Source organism: Penicillium brevicompactum (assembly GCF_028827555.1).
Source record: "Penicillium brevicompactum strain IBT 35665 chromosome Unknown utg000007l_segment0_segment0, whole genome shotgun sequence".
In the NCBI taxonomy this organism is placed as follows: domain Eukaryota; kingdom Fungi; phylum Ascomycota; class Eurotiomycetes; order Eurotiales; family Aspergillaceae; genus Penicillium; species Penicillium brevicompactum.
Genome location: NW_026623210.1, coordinates 813,719 through 831,661, shown reverse-complemented (window position 1 = coordinate 831,661; position 17,943 = coordinate 813,719). Strand labels below are relative to the sequence as shown.

General features: G+C 51.2%; 6 protein-coding genes across 6 annotated transcripts; 1 reads left to right on the top strand and 5 right to left on the bottom strand.

Annotated features, from left to right (window-relative positions):
* Positions 1–1,031: 1,031 nt before the first annotated feature.
* On the bottom strand, positions 1,032–3,620 carry N7506_011076 (DNA cross-link repair protein PSO2; the record flags this gene model as incomplete). Its single annotated transcript, XM_056960369.1, has 2 exons — positions 1,032–2,642; positions 2,697–3,620. 2 exons carry the CDS (start codon positions 3,618–3,620, stop codon positions 1,032–1,034), a joined length of 2,535 nt encoding a protein of 844 aa, XP_056806524.1.
* A 647-nt stretch (positions 3,621–4,267) lies between these two features.
* N7506_011075 (Sm-like protein LSM2) lies at positions 4,268–4,748 on the bottom strand (the record flags this gene model as incomplete). Its single annotated transcript, XM_056960368.1, has 3 exons — positions 4,268–4,299; positions 4,425–4,675; positions 4,735–4,748. The coding sequence occupies 3 exons, from the start codon at positions 4,746–4,748 to the stop codon at positions 4,268–4,270; spliced, it is 297 nt and encodes a 98-aa protein (XP_056806523.1).
* Positions 4,749–5,230: 482 nt separating this feature from the next.
* On the bottom strand, positions 5,231–7,739 carry N7506_011074 (beta-glucosidase; the record flags this gene model as incomplete). The annotated part of the gene is made up of 2 exons (XM_056960367.1): positions 5,231–7,515; positions 7,565–7,739. The coding sequence occupies 2 exons, from the start codon at positions 7,737–7,739 to the stop codon at positions 5,231–5,233; spliced, it is 2,460 nt and encodes an 819-aa protein (XP_056806522.1).
* Positions 7,740–8,777: 1,038 nt separating this feature from the next.
* On the bottom strand, positions 8,778–11,801 carry N7506_011073 (uncharacterized protein; the record flags this gene model as incomplete). Its single annotated transcript, XM_056960366.1, has 1 exon — positions 8,778–11,801. One exon carries the CDS (start codon positions 11,799–11,801, stop codon positions 8,778–8,780), a length of 3,024 nt encoding a protein of 1,007 aa, XP_056806521.1.
* A 2,341-nt stretch (positions 11,802–14,142) lies between these two features.
* On the top strand, positions 14,143–15,063 carry N7506_011072 (ribulose-phosphate 3-epimerase RPE1; the record flags this gene model as incomplete). Its single annotated transcript, XM_056960365.1, has 3 exons — positions 14,143–14,385; positions 14,451–14,702; positions 14,791–15,063. The coding sequence occupies 3 exons, from the start codon at positions 14,143–14,145 to the stop codon at positions 15,061–15,063; spliced, it is 768 nt and encodes a 255-aa protein (XP_056806520.1).
* Positions 15,064–15,307: 244 nt separating this feature from the next.
* On the bottom strand, positions 15,308–16,511 carry N7506_011071 (uncharacterized protein; the record flags this gene model as incomplete). Its single annotated transcript, XM_056960364.1, has 2 exons — positions 15,308–16,213; positions 16,296–16,511. 2 exons carry the CDS (start codon positions 16,509–16,511, stop codon positions 15,308–15,310), a joined length of 1,122 nt encoding a protein of 373 aa, XP_056806519.1.
* Positions 16,512–17,943: the final 1,432 nt, after the last annotated feature.

Here is a 17,943-nt window from a genome sequence, read left to right as displayed (position 1 = left end):
AAAATTAGCCTGATTGTACTCGTCGTAGTGGTATTTGTCAAAGTTCACAAGGAAAGCCTGGTGGAACCAAGCTAATGCATCGATCGATAGCGCACGCCCAATTCCCCTCCGGATCCATCCTCCCGAGGGATCCGCTTGAATGGGTAAAAGAGGACGGAGGGGTAGACAAAGTAAGTAAGATGGATGGAATAGGTAAGGTACAAAGCCTCAACGGTGCAGGGCCTGCTTATGCTGGGTGATCCCAATATCAAAAGTGCGCCCACGAACGAATGATCGTGCATAATGCATGGACCCAAAGTGTCCTATGCAGTCCTTGAATTCCAAGGTTCCCGGTTTAACTACTGCATACTGTCGATCAAAATATAACACTATTGACGAATGATCACTCGCGATCTGAGATCATTTTGATCCACTTCACCCGAGCCCTAAAAATAAGAATCCTTCGCACACGGGATGCGGATGGTAAGTAATTGCCGCGGAGAATGCGAGGGACTGAAATCCGAAGTTTGTACGGAATAAATTCCAGGTTGTCGCAGAATTAAAGATTGCATGCATCAAACTTGACGTATGTCAGCCTGCAAACACCTCGTGGCTCGGCAATTTGGAATAAGATTGGCAACATGAGACACATGGAGTCATTGTTCGGTGAGACAGCCGATCGACCCCCTGACAAGTGCATTATTAGCGCGCGACAATACCGATTAGACTGTTGAGATATAAAAATTTCCAGGAAAAGATCTACAAGATTTTCGGCTAGCAGTAGGTTAAGTCGGTGCCTGAAACGGTACTAAACCAAACATATCCCCAGAAAATTTGTCAGTATGCAAGAGAGAGGAGAAGGGGGTCTCAAGGAAGAGAGGGTCTAAAAGCGAGAGCGAAAATGTTCAAAGAGGTGTAAACTCCGAAATTGAGAGTTCCCCAAAAAAAGATGCAGATGCTGTATTTCAAATGCGATATGTCGAGTAGATAAAAGGTACGTAGAAATCGTATACAGCGTATAAAATCGTGCGAATCATAGGCATGCCTGGAGATCACCATCGATCACCGGTCACAGGAAACAGCCCATTCTTCTTCTTTTCCGCATCCCACCGCTCCATCCAAACCTTCATCTGGTCTCGGCTCTTCTGGGACCCAACATTCACCGTCGGGATGACCCGCCCAATCCGCAGCGCACAACAGAACATGGTCAGTTCGCGGAATGAACTGTGCTCGCTATAGGGCACACCGTAACAAGCGCTTTCCTTGGTGCTCCCGCGCTGTGGGGTAAGGTCTTGAATTGTGAAGGGGCTTTTCCAGTTTTCGCCATGTAGAACTGTGGACACGGGAGGATTTTGTAAAACCCGTCCCGTGGGCGGCCGGTATGTCCAACCGGTCGGGCGGAAGCCGACTACTCTCGAAAAGTGTGGTTTGAGGCCATCGAGGTATTCTGCGAGTGTGTCTGCGCGGATTTCGAAGAGCGATTGCATATGTACTTGCGCTTCGTGTGGATTTGTGGTTAGCATCGCGTCAAGTTCTGGATCCTCCAAACAAGCACAAATTCGTTGCTTGGGTGGAGTAGCGAAGATCTTCGATCCAAGTGCTCGCGCGATGCCCATACATATTCGCTCTTTGCCAATGCTGTAGGTTCCAATCACCACCAGCAGTCGACCGCCAATCTGCGGAGCACCTTCTGACGCCTTATTGTCTGGTGTCTTTGTTGACAGGAATTTGCTCATTAAGCCACCTGAACCGGTCTTCACTGTGTCGGCCCCGACACCGGCTTCGTCGTTCAGGCGCACACAGAGCTCGGCGCTTGCTGCAATCACATCCTCTTGGTATGGGAATCCATATTTCGGGTTTAGATAGGTTGTATCAAGATAACACGTGTTGATAAACTGTTGCCTCGGCTGGCCAGTGACAGGATTTGTCACGTTGGGGCGGAGAAGTGGGTGTTGCACTTGAGCAGGAGATGCACGGAAGTCACCGCAATGGAGTATCCGCTGCTGGCGGACATTGGGTCCAGACCCGGAGCTCTTCTCAAAAAGAAAGAGAGAGCTACCTGGGCAATGATTTGCGTGAAGCATTGTGACTTGCACACCCCCTGTCCCTGGCACCTCGGAAGTGGACTCAAAATCGAGATCGACCACCCATTTGGGATCAACCCGAAGCTGTTGACGGACCAGATTGGCGGTAGGCCGACTGCAGTAAATAGGTCCATGGCGCCAGGACTTGCTCAGCCCAATGTAGTGGTCGCTATGGAAATGACTGAGAAAATAGGCATTGCATCCCTCTACTGCCCCGTAGCGAAAAGCATCGACACATATTGAGAACCCAGGGAGGATTTTATAAAACGGACATGTCCGCTGGTATGCTTGTTTGCCACGCGACGAAACTTCATTAGCTGCCGCCGTATTCCAAGCAGTGTCTTCTGCATTGCCGGCCATCATTTGGGAGAATGCTGATTGCCCACTTGGTTTGGGTTTTGCATACGGATCGCGCTGCGCAGGTCGAGCAATGGCGGCTCGTTCGGCACGCGTGAGCCCTTTGTCGGTATCTACAGGCCTTGGAGTAGTGTTTTGGCCGGGATTGGATACCTGTGCTGGTGTGGCCGTGGTGGCGCTAGTATTTCCATCCAAACAATCATTGACATGGATGGAAATTTCCTGGATTGGATGTGAGCACTTGGACAGACATTGGAGAGACTACTGAACGCTTACGGTTTCGTTTAAATCCTTCATCACCCTTTGGCAGATGGGACATGTGCTCACTTCCCCTTCGATAGGCTCCTCAATCCCCGAACAATCATTGTCGTTTTCAGGTTCTATGTCCAAGTTGGTCTGTTGGTCCTGCTCTTCGGCCTCCCAGGGCTTATTTCGAGACTCCTCCTCTATGAGCACATCTTCCCCTTCTTCTTCTATATCGTCAAAATTCGTGTATTCTTCATGGTCGGTATAATTTGTGACGGCTCTTACCGGTGGCGGGGGTGTAGACTCGGGGGAGCGTTGTGCGTCCGCTGTGTTGTCTACTGGCAATGAATCGTCGACTGTAGCATCAAGTGTGGGAAGAGTCGTCTCCTGAATATCCTGGAATGCTTCCATATCATCTTCGCTGTCTGACTCGTCGATGAAAGGCCCGCTTCGTTTCTGTGGTTTCGTAGACCCGGCCGATTTGGTAGAAACTGGTCCGACGTCTGGTTTCTGGGTCTCATCGGCGGGAATGCTCTGTGTGTCGACCTTCCGCCGTTTTGCCGTCAGGTCTTCATTATGTTTTTCACCATCCTGCTTCAAACCCTCTTCATCGTCGCCCCAAATGTCGGGCGTTGGCGATCGCGGTTTTCCGCTTGCTTCCCTGGCTTGTTGAATCTTCGCCAGTCCCTTCTTATCTTCCAAAAACAGGTCACCGTTCGCATCATTTGTTGACGAGGCCCCTCGCTTGAGCGTTGGCGTACCTCGGCCACTGCTAGGTGATCGTGAAGAAGGTGCACCAAACTGGGTGATTCGTGGCTGGCGAGAAATAGCGCCTGGTGGGGTATCTGTCTTTTGGAAGAAACTCAAGATGCTTGTGTTTCGCTTGCTAGACGATGGTTTTGGTCCGGAGGGTGGTCGGGCTGGCGTTGTCTTTTTCGCGAATGGTCCTGCCATGACGAACGGATCTGGACAAAGCTTGATTGAGTCAAGTGGGTGTGTTATATCGTCACAAGGATTGGGGTCCGGATTGCCAATTAATCCATATGTTTTCTGAGAGTAATGGCAGCAGGCTCGTCAAATGTTCAATATGTTCATGATCTGCCTGATCCGAAATGTCGACCGAGAGGCGCGAAAACCCACGCGACACGAAGTCACGTGCTGATTTTACTACATTCGATCTCAGGCCCAGATCTTTGCCATCAAGGACTACAAGGCAGGGCATATTGCGGGGTCTTGAAAAAAAAAAATTTGCTGGTCATTATTGCAAAGAACAAGTCTAAGGTATCATCAACAACGTGTGCGAGGTCCCCAAGCCACAGGTGACAGCCAATCGCTTTGGGATGTCAGCGAGCTGAGGACTCGCCGCCCACTCCAGATGACCATCGTATGGCGGTCGCACTCGGATGGCAGTGAAAGTGTGGATATCTGCCGCTGCACTAATGCATCCCCCTTCGGCATTCAATGAAGCCTCTGGAGAGACCGCATGAAAAGCCCAATGTCCTTGATCATGTCATATCTTATTTTCTGGGGACTACCCAGTGAAAACAGCGGTATTGAAGAGCGCAATGCGTGGTATATCGTAAAATCGAGATGTAGGTTGTTTACCGGGCTTTGCCAGCCTGGTTGGCGGCCTCTGTATTAGGAACGCATTAGCATGAAGATCTAACGTACGGTCGCGGAGAGCCCAAACTATCCCTAATCGAGAATGTAATCTCCCAGGGCGCGACTTCAAGTGAGAAGGGAGAATGCGCAGCTTACCTCGCCGTGTAGCATCCTCCAACAAGCCAACATCAACCTCCGACCGAGGAAGCATGACGTACCGCACCACACTGCCACGAATGAACATGTTCTTCACTGATGACAGGTGAGGGTACTTGACAAGATCCAAGACTTCAATATCATCGAGCTTGATGTTCAGGTATTGATCGACAGACTTGAGGATGCCTCGAATGCGAATATCGTTCTTGAGCTCAATGGTGACCGTCTGGTTGGTCAGAGTCTTGAAAAAGCTGAGGTAAAGGTTTAGCTTTCGATTCCACAAAATTCTGCGCTTCAGACAGTGACATACCTGAAGAAAAGCATGGTTGCGTTGAATGAGAGAGCTTGGAGGGGGAGTGAACGGTGTGATAGGCCGCAGAAGAAGCCGGAGTTGTAAGGTCACGTGCATCCACGTATTTGGTGGTCTTCAGAGCCCTTTTTTTATTTGATACTTTTGGATGAGGGGAATTCACATTCTTCATCATTTGCGATAACAAAGTTTTATTCTTCAAGTTTCTCAATATCACTACAGGTATACGCAGGCAGCTTGGGGGGTTGTGACTAATCTCTCGGTTGTTGTTGACGCTCAGCCCGGTATACACTCCGCACCTTCTACTTTACATCTCAATCCCGTCGAACTCACAGATCTGGATGGCAATCAAGCAATTCTAAAAAATATGTATTTTAAAGTAGGTATCGCATCTGTCTGAAAAGGATTTCAACATGGGGGTTCCAGGACCCGAGAACCCCAAGGTCGGCTCCTAACATCATTTGAGGAAGACTCATATCATCCATGTACATCATGATCATGCCTTGATCAGTATCGCGTCGGAGTTCGCATGGAAGTCACGGCTGCTGAACCCAGCCTTGAACTTGAAAGACCCAGTAGGAATGCGCCAGTCCTGGGCAACAACATCCCAGTAGCTGAGATCTCTGCGCATCAAGTCGAAAGTGACAGTTTTCTTCTCACCAGCAGTAAGCCAGATCTTGTCGAACCCGCGAAGCTGGTTAGGTGGAGTTCCAGCTGGGGTTGAAGCGGGGAATTCAATGTACAATTGTGGCACTGCGTATCCGTCGATGTCACCCGTGTTGGAAACTTCCGCCTCCAGGGTATACACAGTCTCCCACAGGGCTGGGTTGCCACCTGGCTGAGTGGGACGCTTTTCTGGCAGAGCAGTCAGATTCGATGGAGCAGAGCTCTTTTCCTTGAGGTCTTTGAGACCGAAGGTCGTGTAACTCAGACCGAAGCCAAACTCGTATCGCACGGAGATGTTGTGTGCGTCAAAGTACCGGTAACCGACTTCGAGTTCTTCATCGAACCAGCTCTGCCAGTCAAATGTACCGTTGGTCTCCACCGCAGTGGTCAAGGGTGCGTTGTAATCGGTATCGTTGTACGCAATCACATAAGGCAGCTTGCCTGATGGGTTCACGTCACCGTAGAGAACATCGGCAATGGCATTTCCTGACTCTTCTCCAGCGTAGTGCTGAGCCAGAATAGCAGTGACGTTGGGATGATCAGCAAATGGCATGACATTAACACCACCCGAGTTTGTGATGACGACCGTGTTGTTACAGTGATTGGCGACGGCCTCGACAACAGCATTGCCATTCCAATCCAGGTCGAGAGAAGTTCGGTCTTCACCCTCCATCGAGTAAGACTTTAGGAAAACGAGACAGACATCAGGCTGCTGGGGAATCCAAAGAGGCGAAGTCAGATCGGTGGTGGTCAGCAAGGTATTGTTCAAGAATGACTGAACAAGGGAGCCATCTTTGCGAGCTCGGGTATTGATAGCGTCGAGGGGTGTTGACAAAAACGAGAATCTGCAGGAGCCTGAGCTGGAAGAGCCGGCCAGATGTCCATATTCAAAGTCTCCCTGAAGATCAGGGCCCTGAGTAAGGGGACCAGCATCATTGCCAGCAATCACAATATTGCGAGGCTTGCGCAGTGGCAACGCATTGCGTTCATTCTTGAGAAGCACGGTCGAGGAGGCTCCATGTTCGCGGATCATGGCACTGTGGTTGGCTCGGACATCGCGGCTGGTTTCACCAGTGAACTTCCAGTCGTATAGCCAAGTGTCTGGAGGCGAGTCCACATTGAGTGGACCGACAGAAGCATCGACGCTTGGGTAGTTCTTCTCCTGGCCAAGCCAGAAATAGGGTGTCATGATACGCGCGACCATGTCATCTAGGCGGGTCATCTCGACAGTACCGTTCTTCACAGCTCTGGTAAGATTCTTTCCAAGATATGAACCATCAGTCCAAAGCTCACCGTACAAGGTGAAACCTCCTGGCATGGTCATATCCATACCACTCTCGACTGATGAAACACCGCTGTGGGTAGCACCCCAGTCTGACATGACATATCCTTGGAAGCCCAGCTCGCCTTTGAGAAGATGGTTCAAAAGGTAGGAATTTTGACAGGAGTGAGAGCCGTTCACACGGTTGTATGAGCACATGGCACTGGCAACATTTGCGCGGACAGCGTTTGCAAATGGCCACATATAGATTTCATGCAACGTGCGGTCGTTGATGTTCGCGGACACAGAGTCTTGGATATATGTGGTTTCGTTCGCGTCTGGGGCGTAGGTTGGATTGCGCTGGGTCTCCTGCTCATTGGCAATGAAGTGCTTTGCGTTCGCCTGGACGCCGGCATCCTGCATGCCATTGATCGTCTCCTCCATGCACACACCAGTGAGATAAGGGTCAGCAGCAAAGCCCTCCCAGGTCCGGCCATCATAGGGACTGCGGCCCAGTGGTCCTCCAATAGGACCTAAGATGACGTGAGTGCCCTTGGCTTTGTGCTCTTTGGCCATGGCATTTGCTCTATCATACAACAATTGACGGTCCCAGCTTGCAGCAGCAGAAACACTGCTAATGAAGACACTCGAATAGTCTCCTTGCTGAACACATTGGGGTCCATTTTGAAGACATAGACCAGTGAAATTGAGACGTGGTATAGGAAGAACGTTGCCGACGCAAGGACCAGGTTGGCCCGTTGCCATCCATGACTTCTCCTCGAGGGTGAGTTTGTTCACAAACTTCCTCGCCTTTTGGAGTGCCGCCTCCCAACCACCGTTGCCGGTAATGTTTGCTAAATTTTGTCAGAGCCCAAGCCCAAAGAGATATGCGGGTTTACTTACGAGAAGGAAGCACGGCTGGTGAGCTCCCATAAGGAGTAAGAATTGTAGTGTCCTTGGGCTGAACATAGCTGAAAGGCTCTCCCGGGTGATTAATGGGCGGCGCTTGGCAGGTATCGGCGGCCAGCGCTGGAGCAGCCAAGAGCAGCCAAGCTCCTAGTAAAGCTTGTGACAACATGACGACTATAAAGTGAAGCCAAGACGGTTTTGAACCCAGAACAAGCCTATTCTGGCATCACTGTCCGAAGGGTTCTGTCTTCTTATAATCTCGAGACTGAGACAATTCTTGGACATTGCTAGGCCCACCCTGGATGCAACTCTGACAGACTTGGACAGACTCCGAGTACGCATGGGCCCACACGTAGGGGATCCAAGCTCGTCTCGAGGAGAAGCTTTTGCCAAGGTGGGGAAGCCATTGTCAATCGGAGTATTGGCATTGTGAGCCGGGAGAGCATCTGACATCCCGCGGCCTTGACATCGGTATGCCGAGCGAGACTCGCTGCTGATTCTGCTTTATTTTGTGGATGTTAGTCTGATTATTTTCGTCCCATTCCCCTTGCTTGATGTTGACCCATGGAGACCCTTGGTGCAAGAGTCCTTGCGTCTCGGGTCAACATCGGCTAAATCCCCATATCCCCTCATATCCGGGACTCCACGGGGAACCCCACGCGGCTTTTCCTATGACGTTAGCGGGATTTTTAGTCACCGGCATCTCAGGTCTCGGTAATTCCCCGACTGCCAACATTGTCCAAAAGCCACCAAACAAAGAAAGGCCGAGTTTGCCGTGTTGAGGTCGTGACCTGACCTGGCAATGATCGCCTACCAGTGGCGCCACCGGAACTCTGGTAGTGCTTCGTACTAATCCCGAGCTTTGTTTCTCCAACACTGGAGCGGGATGTACGGAGTGTGATTCTGCAGACTCGGCTGTTTCCCGAACTCGGGTTGGGTGCAAAACGGAAGAAAGCTTAGACTCGGGACTGGCGACCGGAATATCCTCATTCTACTCTTGCGTTTGGCTGGTCTTATGATGTAAATCCTGGAGTAGCAGAATAAAAATGTTAATTTTAAACCTGCTAGAGCAGGCAAATGTGTTTTTCTTTTTTCTTCTTTTTTTTTTTCGCTTTTGCTGTTTTTTTTTCTTCAAAGAGATCTCTGATCGAACTGAGTATTACATTAATTGTCGGCCACCAGGGCCCTAAGATATAATATGGTAGTCTCAGAAAGAAGGCTTAGAAGAGCGAGAACTCTTACGCTTCGGCTTCATGGCCCATCCAGACAAGCAGGTCCAGCCCGCACCACTCTTTCTCCCCTCATCAAACAACGCACCAGCCCCTTCAAGTAACATGGACCTCTCTCGCCCCATCTCCATTCTCAACTTCAGCAGCCACTGCTCCCACATCCACCCACCAATTAGACCAGTCATGCTGGCAATATCCGCCGTGCTACCAACAGGTCCTTGAACAGCCTCGAGATCCTCGATGTGGCTCTGCACGCGCGGAGCTGGGGTCTCGCGTGGCGGCTCACTCTCAATGGACTCAGTGCCCATGGGGAGGAACATCCAGCCACGCTTTGTCTCAGCAAATCCAGCTTTGCTAAGACGGTTAAGGAAGCTCTTGGAAGCAACAGGATCATAGCCACGAGTACGCAGACTGAAAGCGAACTCGACGGAAGTCGCGGAGGCATATGGCCCTGCGCGGGAGATCTCGGCATCCAGGACTTGGAACTCAAGATAACCACCGGGCTTGAGACACCGCATGCATTCTTTCAGCACGAGATCATACTCATCACGGTCCTTGCCTGCAGGACGTTCAGTCTTGAGTAGAGCGTGCAACGACCGAGCCGAAATGACATCAAATTGATTGTTGCCAAATGGAAGTTCCCACATGGCGTCCACTGTGACTTGACGATGGTTCGAGGGGCCCTTGATAGCACTGTTGATGACTTGGCCTTTAGAAGCAACGGTGTAGACCTTGGCATTCGGGAACTCGTGAGCCACTTGCCATGCCCAGTCACACGAGGTGTTACCACCAAGATCCAAGACCCGGAAGCTGCGCTTATTGGGGCCCTGAGTCAAACTAGGCTTGCGGGTTGACCGTGCCAGGATTCGTTGGGCAGGGCTGGTAATGAGATTACCACCGTTGAGGAAACGAAGGGCATCCATGGCCCACATGGGTTGGCACAGTTGAGCCACAACCAATTGCTCCTTTTCCAGCTTGTCGAATTGGGCCTTTTCAGCCAACTCCGATGTGATCACGGAGTTTCGAGGGGCTTTAGCGAAAGGGCCCTTGTATGCAGGGCGCTCTGGGCGAACGAGCTCGTACTTCCCAATCAGGCAGTTGATATGAGTGTCGCTCATGGCAAGTCGCATAGACTGGACAGCGTCAAATCGCACATTGCGATGCATGAATCCGTCAGTCTTGCTTGAACGCTCACGGAGAGACTGGAACCCCTGCCAGTAGATTGAATCCTTGCTAGCAAGAACGGGAGGCAGAGGACTGAGCGCCGCTGGGATACCATCTGCGAATCGGACTACCTTCTGGGAAGCCTCTTCTGTGGCATCTTGGACCTCTGTCTCTGTCATGTCGGTCTCAAATGACTCAACGGGCTCTATTTCGTTGATCGGGTTGCTCTCACTTAGCGCCGAGAGGTAAGTTGCCTGGGCAGAGAGCCAGATACTGGTGCGGTCGTGACTTGCGGTCGCCCGGTACTGTAGCTCCTGATCATAGCACTCGTCGTACTCATACCCCTTCACTGAGCGAGGAATCTCCTGGACTTGGACATGGTCGAATGAAGCACTCATTGGGCTCTCCCGATAGATGGACCGACGTGTCGGTGTCTCACACAGGCGAATAGCCGTCTTAGGACCATCTTCATCACGAACAGCTGTAATAGGATCGTCGTCGACTGGGCGCTGAGGCCATTCCACCACTTGTTCAACTATTTGCCCCTCATCCCGGCGCCATGGCAGGCTGTAAAAGCCCTCTGCAGCAGCGGAGGAAGGTCGAGTTTTTGCTTCGGGGATTGACCAAGTGTGGCGGGAGCGGGGCGCAAGTGAGGCAAAGAACCCACCGGGAGATGGAATGCTGAGGTCACTGAAGCTGTATGCAGACAATGCCGATGCGGGCGTGAGCCCGTCAGCGCTCTTAGGGCGGCTCGGTGGGATCTCAAGCTGGCACATCTCTCCATGATCCTCTGATGTCTCAGACGCCGAGTCAGGAGTTCCATCCAGATGAATATGATGCAACATTGCGAGAGCCGAATCTGGCAAGTGAACGCCTCGGTCGAAATGCTCTGGAGCGTCGTACAAGTCATCGTACTCTTCAGTTGGCTCTTCACTGAGATGCAATGAAGCCGTGGGAGAGTAGGCTTGAGCGGCACGGGGTGTCAAAGGAAAGCTCCCCAGAACATGACGCCAATCCTCCTCCCTGCTCTCAATGGCGATGGGAATCTCTTGAATATCCGATCTTGCGTCATCATGCTCGAGATCGCTTTCACTTCCATCAAGGTTTCCTCGCACACGAATGTCATGTGCGTCCCAGTTGGTATCTGGGAGAGAGTGAGAGTCTGGTGTAGCCAACCCGCTGATGATTGATTCTTGGTCTGACGAAAGGCTACCATCGAGTGAAGGTGGAGCATATGACGCAGGTACGGCGCGGCTTAGCATTGACAGAGCTGCTGGCGAGATCGGGATCTTAGGCGGAGGTGTCGGCGGAACTGGCGAGCTTTTGTGAGCCCCTGTCATGGAGAGAGAATTTGTCGGTGAGGGGATCTCCAATGTCAGATAGTGCTTCCGGCTTCCGGTCGACGTCACTGAGTTCCTGGTAATTGGTGTAACCAAGCTCGATGGCCGCGTATCGGGGGAAAAGCACGAATCGCTTATGTCGGTCTCGTTGTCATCAATGCTATCGTCGTCAGTGGCATCGTACAAGTCATCGTATCCCTGCGATTCTTGTATTTGTGATTCCCATTCTGCGTCTGAGCAACATGATGAAGCAGTCGCAGCGGAAAGAGGGGACAATAACCGGGCCAGGCGAGCTTGTGCAGGTGCTGTTAGGCCGCTTGTCTTGAGTGTCAGATGAGGGCCGAATGTCGCTGGATTCTGTCTTGATGGAGGTGAGACTTTGTTGCTCTGAGCGAAATGAGATTCGCGCGTATCCTCCAGTATAGTATTAAGTACCGTCCCTTGGGCCTGCCGAAGGGGCGGACATCGCACAGTTGAAGATCGAAGTACGTCAGTCATGATCAGCTGTTTGATGTTGGATTTGTTGTGATTTGTCACGGGTATATATGTGGTATCTCGAGTCGTAGGAAAAGACGTAAGACGCTGATCAACAGGTCTGTAAAGAGAATGCTTTGAAAAGACGAGAAAAGGAAATATAACCAGCACAGAAGCTACCAGAGCTATGCGCCGCAAGAGAATGAAATCAACGAAGTGAAGAACGCTAGTCTTGGAATTGTGGCTATGAGAAAGGGTTTATAGTCGATTTGGCACTTTCGACCAGCCCCGGGGCATGTGCCATGACCAGCCGATCCCTGCTCACGAATGGTGACTCTAATGCAGCATTGGGCACAGCCAAGCCAATCATCTTGGTCGGGAGGAGAGTGAGCATCGAGCTCATTGGCGGTTGGCACATGGGCGCGTCGCTCTGAACCAGGGGTTTCACAGTTGAGCGAACAGCCAAGATCGTTATTCATGCAAGCGTCGAGTTAATGAAGACCAAAATTGCGAAAAGAGACAAATCAGAGTCGTCAAAAGTGTGACGAACTGCTTGAGAGGAGGGATGCAGTGTGAAGGAGTCGGTGATTGGCCAAGGGTAGGCGCCGGGCTGCTATCTTTAGCCAAATTAGCGGCATTTAGCAGACGGAGTGTAACCCCAATGCTGCATCTCTTCCAACCTAGGCCAGGGTGAATCATGCAAATTTCAGACTAATTGACGGCCTTTGAACCAAACCCGGTCGGACTTGGTAGTGATTGTCAGGTAAAAGTGAGCAAAGTGAGGGGAAATCGGGTGAGGTCGACTATTGACTACATAGACTAGAACAAAAGGGGACAACTTAACAATAATAGTACTTGGATCCACTGTCTCTTGAATGACACTGATGTCAAAACTGAGATTCCTGTACTCCATGCTCCATGCTCCGTAGCAGTGACCAGTCCATCGGGGCGAGCTTAGCCCTAAAGGCGCGTAGACTCCCGCCGGTTACAACTCAAATCATGCACTTGTACTCCGTACTCTGTACGGAGTACGGAGTATATCGATGTGAGCTATGAAGTACTTCGCAAGCTCTCTAGTATAACTGTTGTTTTGTCTACACCTCGGGCTTTTTTATCAGCTGTCTTGCTTCCGAAGCTGTGAAATGATACCGGCTAGGATAGAAGGGCTTGAGAATTCTGGTCGCTATTGACAGAAGTAGGCTCAGGTGACAATCAAAATACCAAATCCCATATCATACGGTCGTCATTTGGGGTCGAATTTGAAATATACGATTGATTGCAATCAAGATGATTGGGACAAATGCATACGACATAAGCTTAAAGAATGTTTACTTCCAAGTAGGAGCTGGAGGGGTTTCAGTTCGTATATCAATACGAGATGCCATAGTACCAAGCGTACCAGACTGACTTCCATTGCCTGTTATTTCTCATCTAAAGAGGCTGAGCCTGACTCTGAGATCGAGAACGTCTCTCGTTCTGTTGAAGTAGAGCCTGTACGGAGGACTGCTATACAAACAGCCCCGGAGCAGTGTGGCCCGCGGCACAGTGGCCCGCTTTTCCGATATTTCTAGTTCCCAAAGGCACGGTATATGCGCGACGGCTACTGAAACGAATATGCTACTAGTTTAAAACCGGGTAAAAGAATCCCAGGTCGGCGCTTGCTTGCCATGCTGCACTTTATTAAAACCAACGCCCGCAGCCTTGGGACCACCTCTGTGCGACCCATTTCATGTCTAGAACTGATATCTTTCCGTATGCATAATTCCCACGAGGGGTACGGAGTGTTATATTGTGCTATAATGGCACGAAGACCACCTGGGCACTTGAGGCATGGCCGAATCAATGCGAAATCGCCAAGACTGCTAAACTCGGGACATGCTTCGGAGCCTCCAGGGGAGCTATCCTGCGCGATACGCGTTTCCGGTCGGGCTCCAAGGCTATTCGCGATGTCGAGTACGGAGTACTATCTGACTTTTCCAGGTCAGCAGACGTGATATTCTGCTAAATTACCGAACTGAGCGAGCCCATGCAAGGTGCTTGACCTTCGTAATTGCCGACGGCAACCTCTTTTGTAATAAGAGAGTCCGAAGTATACCACACTGGAAACTAATTGTGCCAAATCCAACTTTCCTGGAGAACGGACGATTGTAGAACTGAGTTGAGAATAAGAAGAGCTCACAAATATTCGTGCCAAAACATGAACAATGTTAGAAGAGAAGCTACAACATAGATAGCATGTTTATGGGCTAAGTATATTCTTGTCGTACGGTGAACCCGAAATATCCACCCTTCGCCACTCTGATGTCAACAGCTTCTTTTTCTTTTTGTGTCTGCCCCTCCCCCTCATATTCACCCAATACACACCATGGCACCCCCCGCGATCATTGCCCCCTCAATTTTGAGCGCCAACTTCGCCAATCTGGGCCATGACTGCTCCAAGAAGATTGAGCAGGGCGCCGACTGGCTCCATGTCGACATCATGGACGGCCACTTCGTGCCCAATATGACCATCGGCTGCCCCGTCGTCTCTCAGATTCGTGGCTGCGTCGACCGTCCCACCGAGCCCTGCGGTCGCGGTACCTTTGACTGCCACATGATGATCATGGAGGTTCGTTCTCCAGCTGCCGGAGCTCCCGCGTTGCACAATCTTTGCTAACAATCGTCGCTCTGCAGCCACACAAATGGGTCGGTGAGTTCAAGAAGGCCGGTTGCGATTTGTACTGCTTCCACTATGAGGCTGCTGTCTCCTCCGTTGCCGCGACCGATCCCACCGATAAGGAAACCACTGCTCGCACGAGCCCCAAGCAATTGATCAAGTACATCCACGAGGAGGGTATGCAGGCTGGTATCGCGATCAAGCCCGACACCCCCGTGGACGTGCTCTGGGATATTATCGAGAGCGAGGACCCCGCTGAGCGACCCGACGTGAGTTAATTCCCCCACCTTCTTCGCTCTCCCCTTCGTTCCGTTATCGCAACACTTTCCGACTACGACGTACTGATCGCAATCCCAGATGGTCCTGGTTATGACCGTGCACCCCGGATTCGGAGGCCAGAAGTTCATGGCCTCGGAGCTCCCTAAGGTCGCCGCCCTTCGCGAGCGGTATCCCGATCTGAACATCGAAGTCGACGGAGGTCTCGGTCTCGGCACAATTGACCAGGCTGCTGATGCGGGCGCGAACGTGATCGTCGCTGGTTCCGCCGTCTTCGGTGCTCAAGATCCCGCCGACGTGATCGCGAAGCTGCGTGAGGCGGTCCAGAAGCGCCGTACCGCGGAGTCATTGTAAAGACGGCACGGAGCACAAAAATAGGGGTTTGGTGTCTTTGTTTTCTTGGCCTCGATTGAGGGAATGTAGATAACTGTTCATCCTTAATTACGAGTTATGAATGGCATTACATGTGGTATACTGGCCACGATTGGAGTTTTCCATGCTATGTTACATTATTTCAAAGTTTCACAGGCAATATGTTAGAAACGGATATTGTTTGTACAGGTAATCATCGAATTCGTGAAATGCATCTCCCAGAAGCCTACTCCGCTGACTTGGGAACCTGCGCTGGAATAGGCTGGGTGTTTTCTTTGCCATCCTTGATCTCTGTGCCCTTTGGTGAACTAGCCTCGACGGCCTCTTGGGTCTTCTTGATCTCCTCTTGAGCTTCCCGGGGCTCTTCAACAGCCTTCGCAATGATCTCTGCAATAGCTTGGCCCTGGGGCTCATTCGGTTCCTTGAGCTCATTTGGTTCCGTGGGCTCTGCCTTGGTTTCGGTGACGATCGCATCATCGACGAGCGGGGTCGGTACTTCCTCAATGGGTGATCCAGCCTGCGTCTTCTGTGCGGCTTCCTTGCGGATGGCATCGAGGTTGCCCGTCGACTCCTGGGAGATAGATTTTCTCAACTCGTGGACAACCTCGTCCTGTTCTGGATTTTCAAGAGTCGGCACTCGCGATCCGCGGTGATGTCCAACGAGCCCGAGCATCTCGGCATTATCCACATGGAAGTTCGCTGACGACACAGCTGCGTTCTCGGGCACCAGGGTCGGGCGCTTCACCTGGGGTGAATCAGGCGCGGTGTCTGGCAATTCGCAAGCGACCGAGCCTCGGTGGCCGCGGCCAGCAAGAGGCACCTCATCTTTAGGCTCTTCCTTTGCGGGGATTTTCTTATCTTCGGCTTTGGCCTTCGCCTTGGAGGCCGCCTCGGTGCTAGCCTGGCGCAAAGCCAGCACAGTCATGTCATCCTTCTTATCTTCATCACTGGTAACGGGAGGGGTTTGGATCTTGATCGTAGAGGGCTTAGGAGTTGTAGCTTTGGGCTCGGTCTTGGTTTCGGTCGCAGGGAGAGGGTTGCTTGTTGCGGGCATGCCACCGAGGTCTTGCACGGAGTTGACTACCATGCGTAGCTCGCCAAACTCGTTCCATTCTTCAACTTCTTCTAAGTCCTGCCAAGGAGGTTAGCGACGCTGCTCAGGGCCACGACCTGTGTTGCAGGGTGGTGCTCATGTGAACGGGGTTGTAACGCACGCCAACAATATCGCCATATTTAACCAAGCCGGGGAGCTTCTTGCCTCTGGAGCGACGGCCCCAAAGTTTCCGGGCAGCTTCGTCGGTGGCAACATCAATGGCGCGGAAGGGTAGCTTGTTTGCTTTGAGGATTGTTTCAATTCGGGAGGTTGCGGTGATAATGTGCGATGACCCCGCAGTCAGGGACGTGTATAGGTAGAGAGTTGAGTCCGGCATGGTGGAGGATTATGGGTTCATACACGAAGACGTGAAGCTTTTGGAGAATAATTTAGGGGAAAGCGAAACTCCCCCTTATGACATTTATGACGTGGCTTGAATCACGTGGGAGAGGATCTGAGCCTATGTGACCCCCTGCACCCTGCATTTTTTTCTACTACAATTTGCTATGTCTTTGTCTATAGTTACGAACTACTCCTTTTTTGCCTATTTGAGATATGCATTGTCCTCGTCGATTTGCCTCCCAGTTGACCGCATGTTGTATCCAACGGCTTCTCGATGGGGCAACTTGACGTCAACCCGACCCAGATTCACTTGTTTGCTAGTTCCAAGTTTTTGAAGCTGGTTTGCCTTTAAGGCCCGTTTGGGCTGACTTGTCCTATGAATTTGCGTTTGCAAAATCAATGCATGAAGCTTTATGGATACGGAGACAGTCATACGTTTGTCATGGTGTGGAACTCTTAACGTCGTCGTGTCACTTGTACTCCGCGCTCCGTAACTCAACATCCAGGTAGTACAATTAGGGCAGTTGCTTAAAGCCCGTTTTCGATATACGTTTTATAAAGATTTGAATAACACGTCGCGGGGGCAAACTCCTTCGAAATGGATGCGGGTGTTCACTCCTGGACAGAATATATTCCCAAACGGTCGAACAGTTCAACAAGCTCGTAGAGTGAAAGATGCGGAACCCAGACAGCCTTGGAACGACCTCAGGAATGTTAGTGGTTATTTCTAGAGTGTTTCTCAGGCTCTAGTGCAGAAACCTATTGTATTTGAGGAGCTACGTAGCTTCTCTTCTTGAGCTCAAGTGTCCGATGATATCTGATGGCCCCGAAGCCCTCTTAGATATTGGTATGATTTGTGACTCACTTTCAACAGCGCGCGAACCTTGTAAGATACTGGTATTCGTCCACTAGTGTCAAGAAATTTCCAAGGCTCTCCTCGAGGATACGCAGGATGCGGACTCTCCGTATGGTGTGGCAGCGGCACACCATTGTACACTCAAAATAGGAAGTTCCGTCCCATCTGCTCCGTAGCCCGCCCAGAGGTTTCGAGCTTGTCCACTCTGGGGATCGCCCTGCTGCTAACTCCGAGGCCCCCAGGCTTTTATGAGGCCTGACCACAGTGCAAGCAAATCTCACAAAGTCGATGACGGGAAGATAAATAATGGTCATTGTTGAACCGAAGAACCCGAGAATCAGGCAGTCTTACAGCGATTCTTGTCAAGGGAGATACAATTCGGTATCATCTGTGACCTCCCGATCCGTGAAAAAGGTGATTGGGGCTGGATATGTCGGCATCTGCTTGCATCCTGCCCAGGTGCGGACAAGGCACATCGGGTCTCAAGGATTTCTCTCGTCAGCCTATGAATGCAGTTGTGGATCTTGAGCTAAGAAGAGAAGAGAATGGGTGTCCTTTCTGGGGGTTTCAT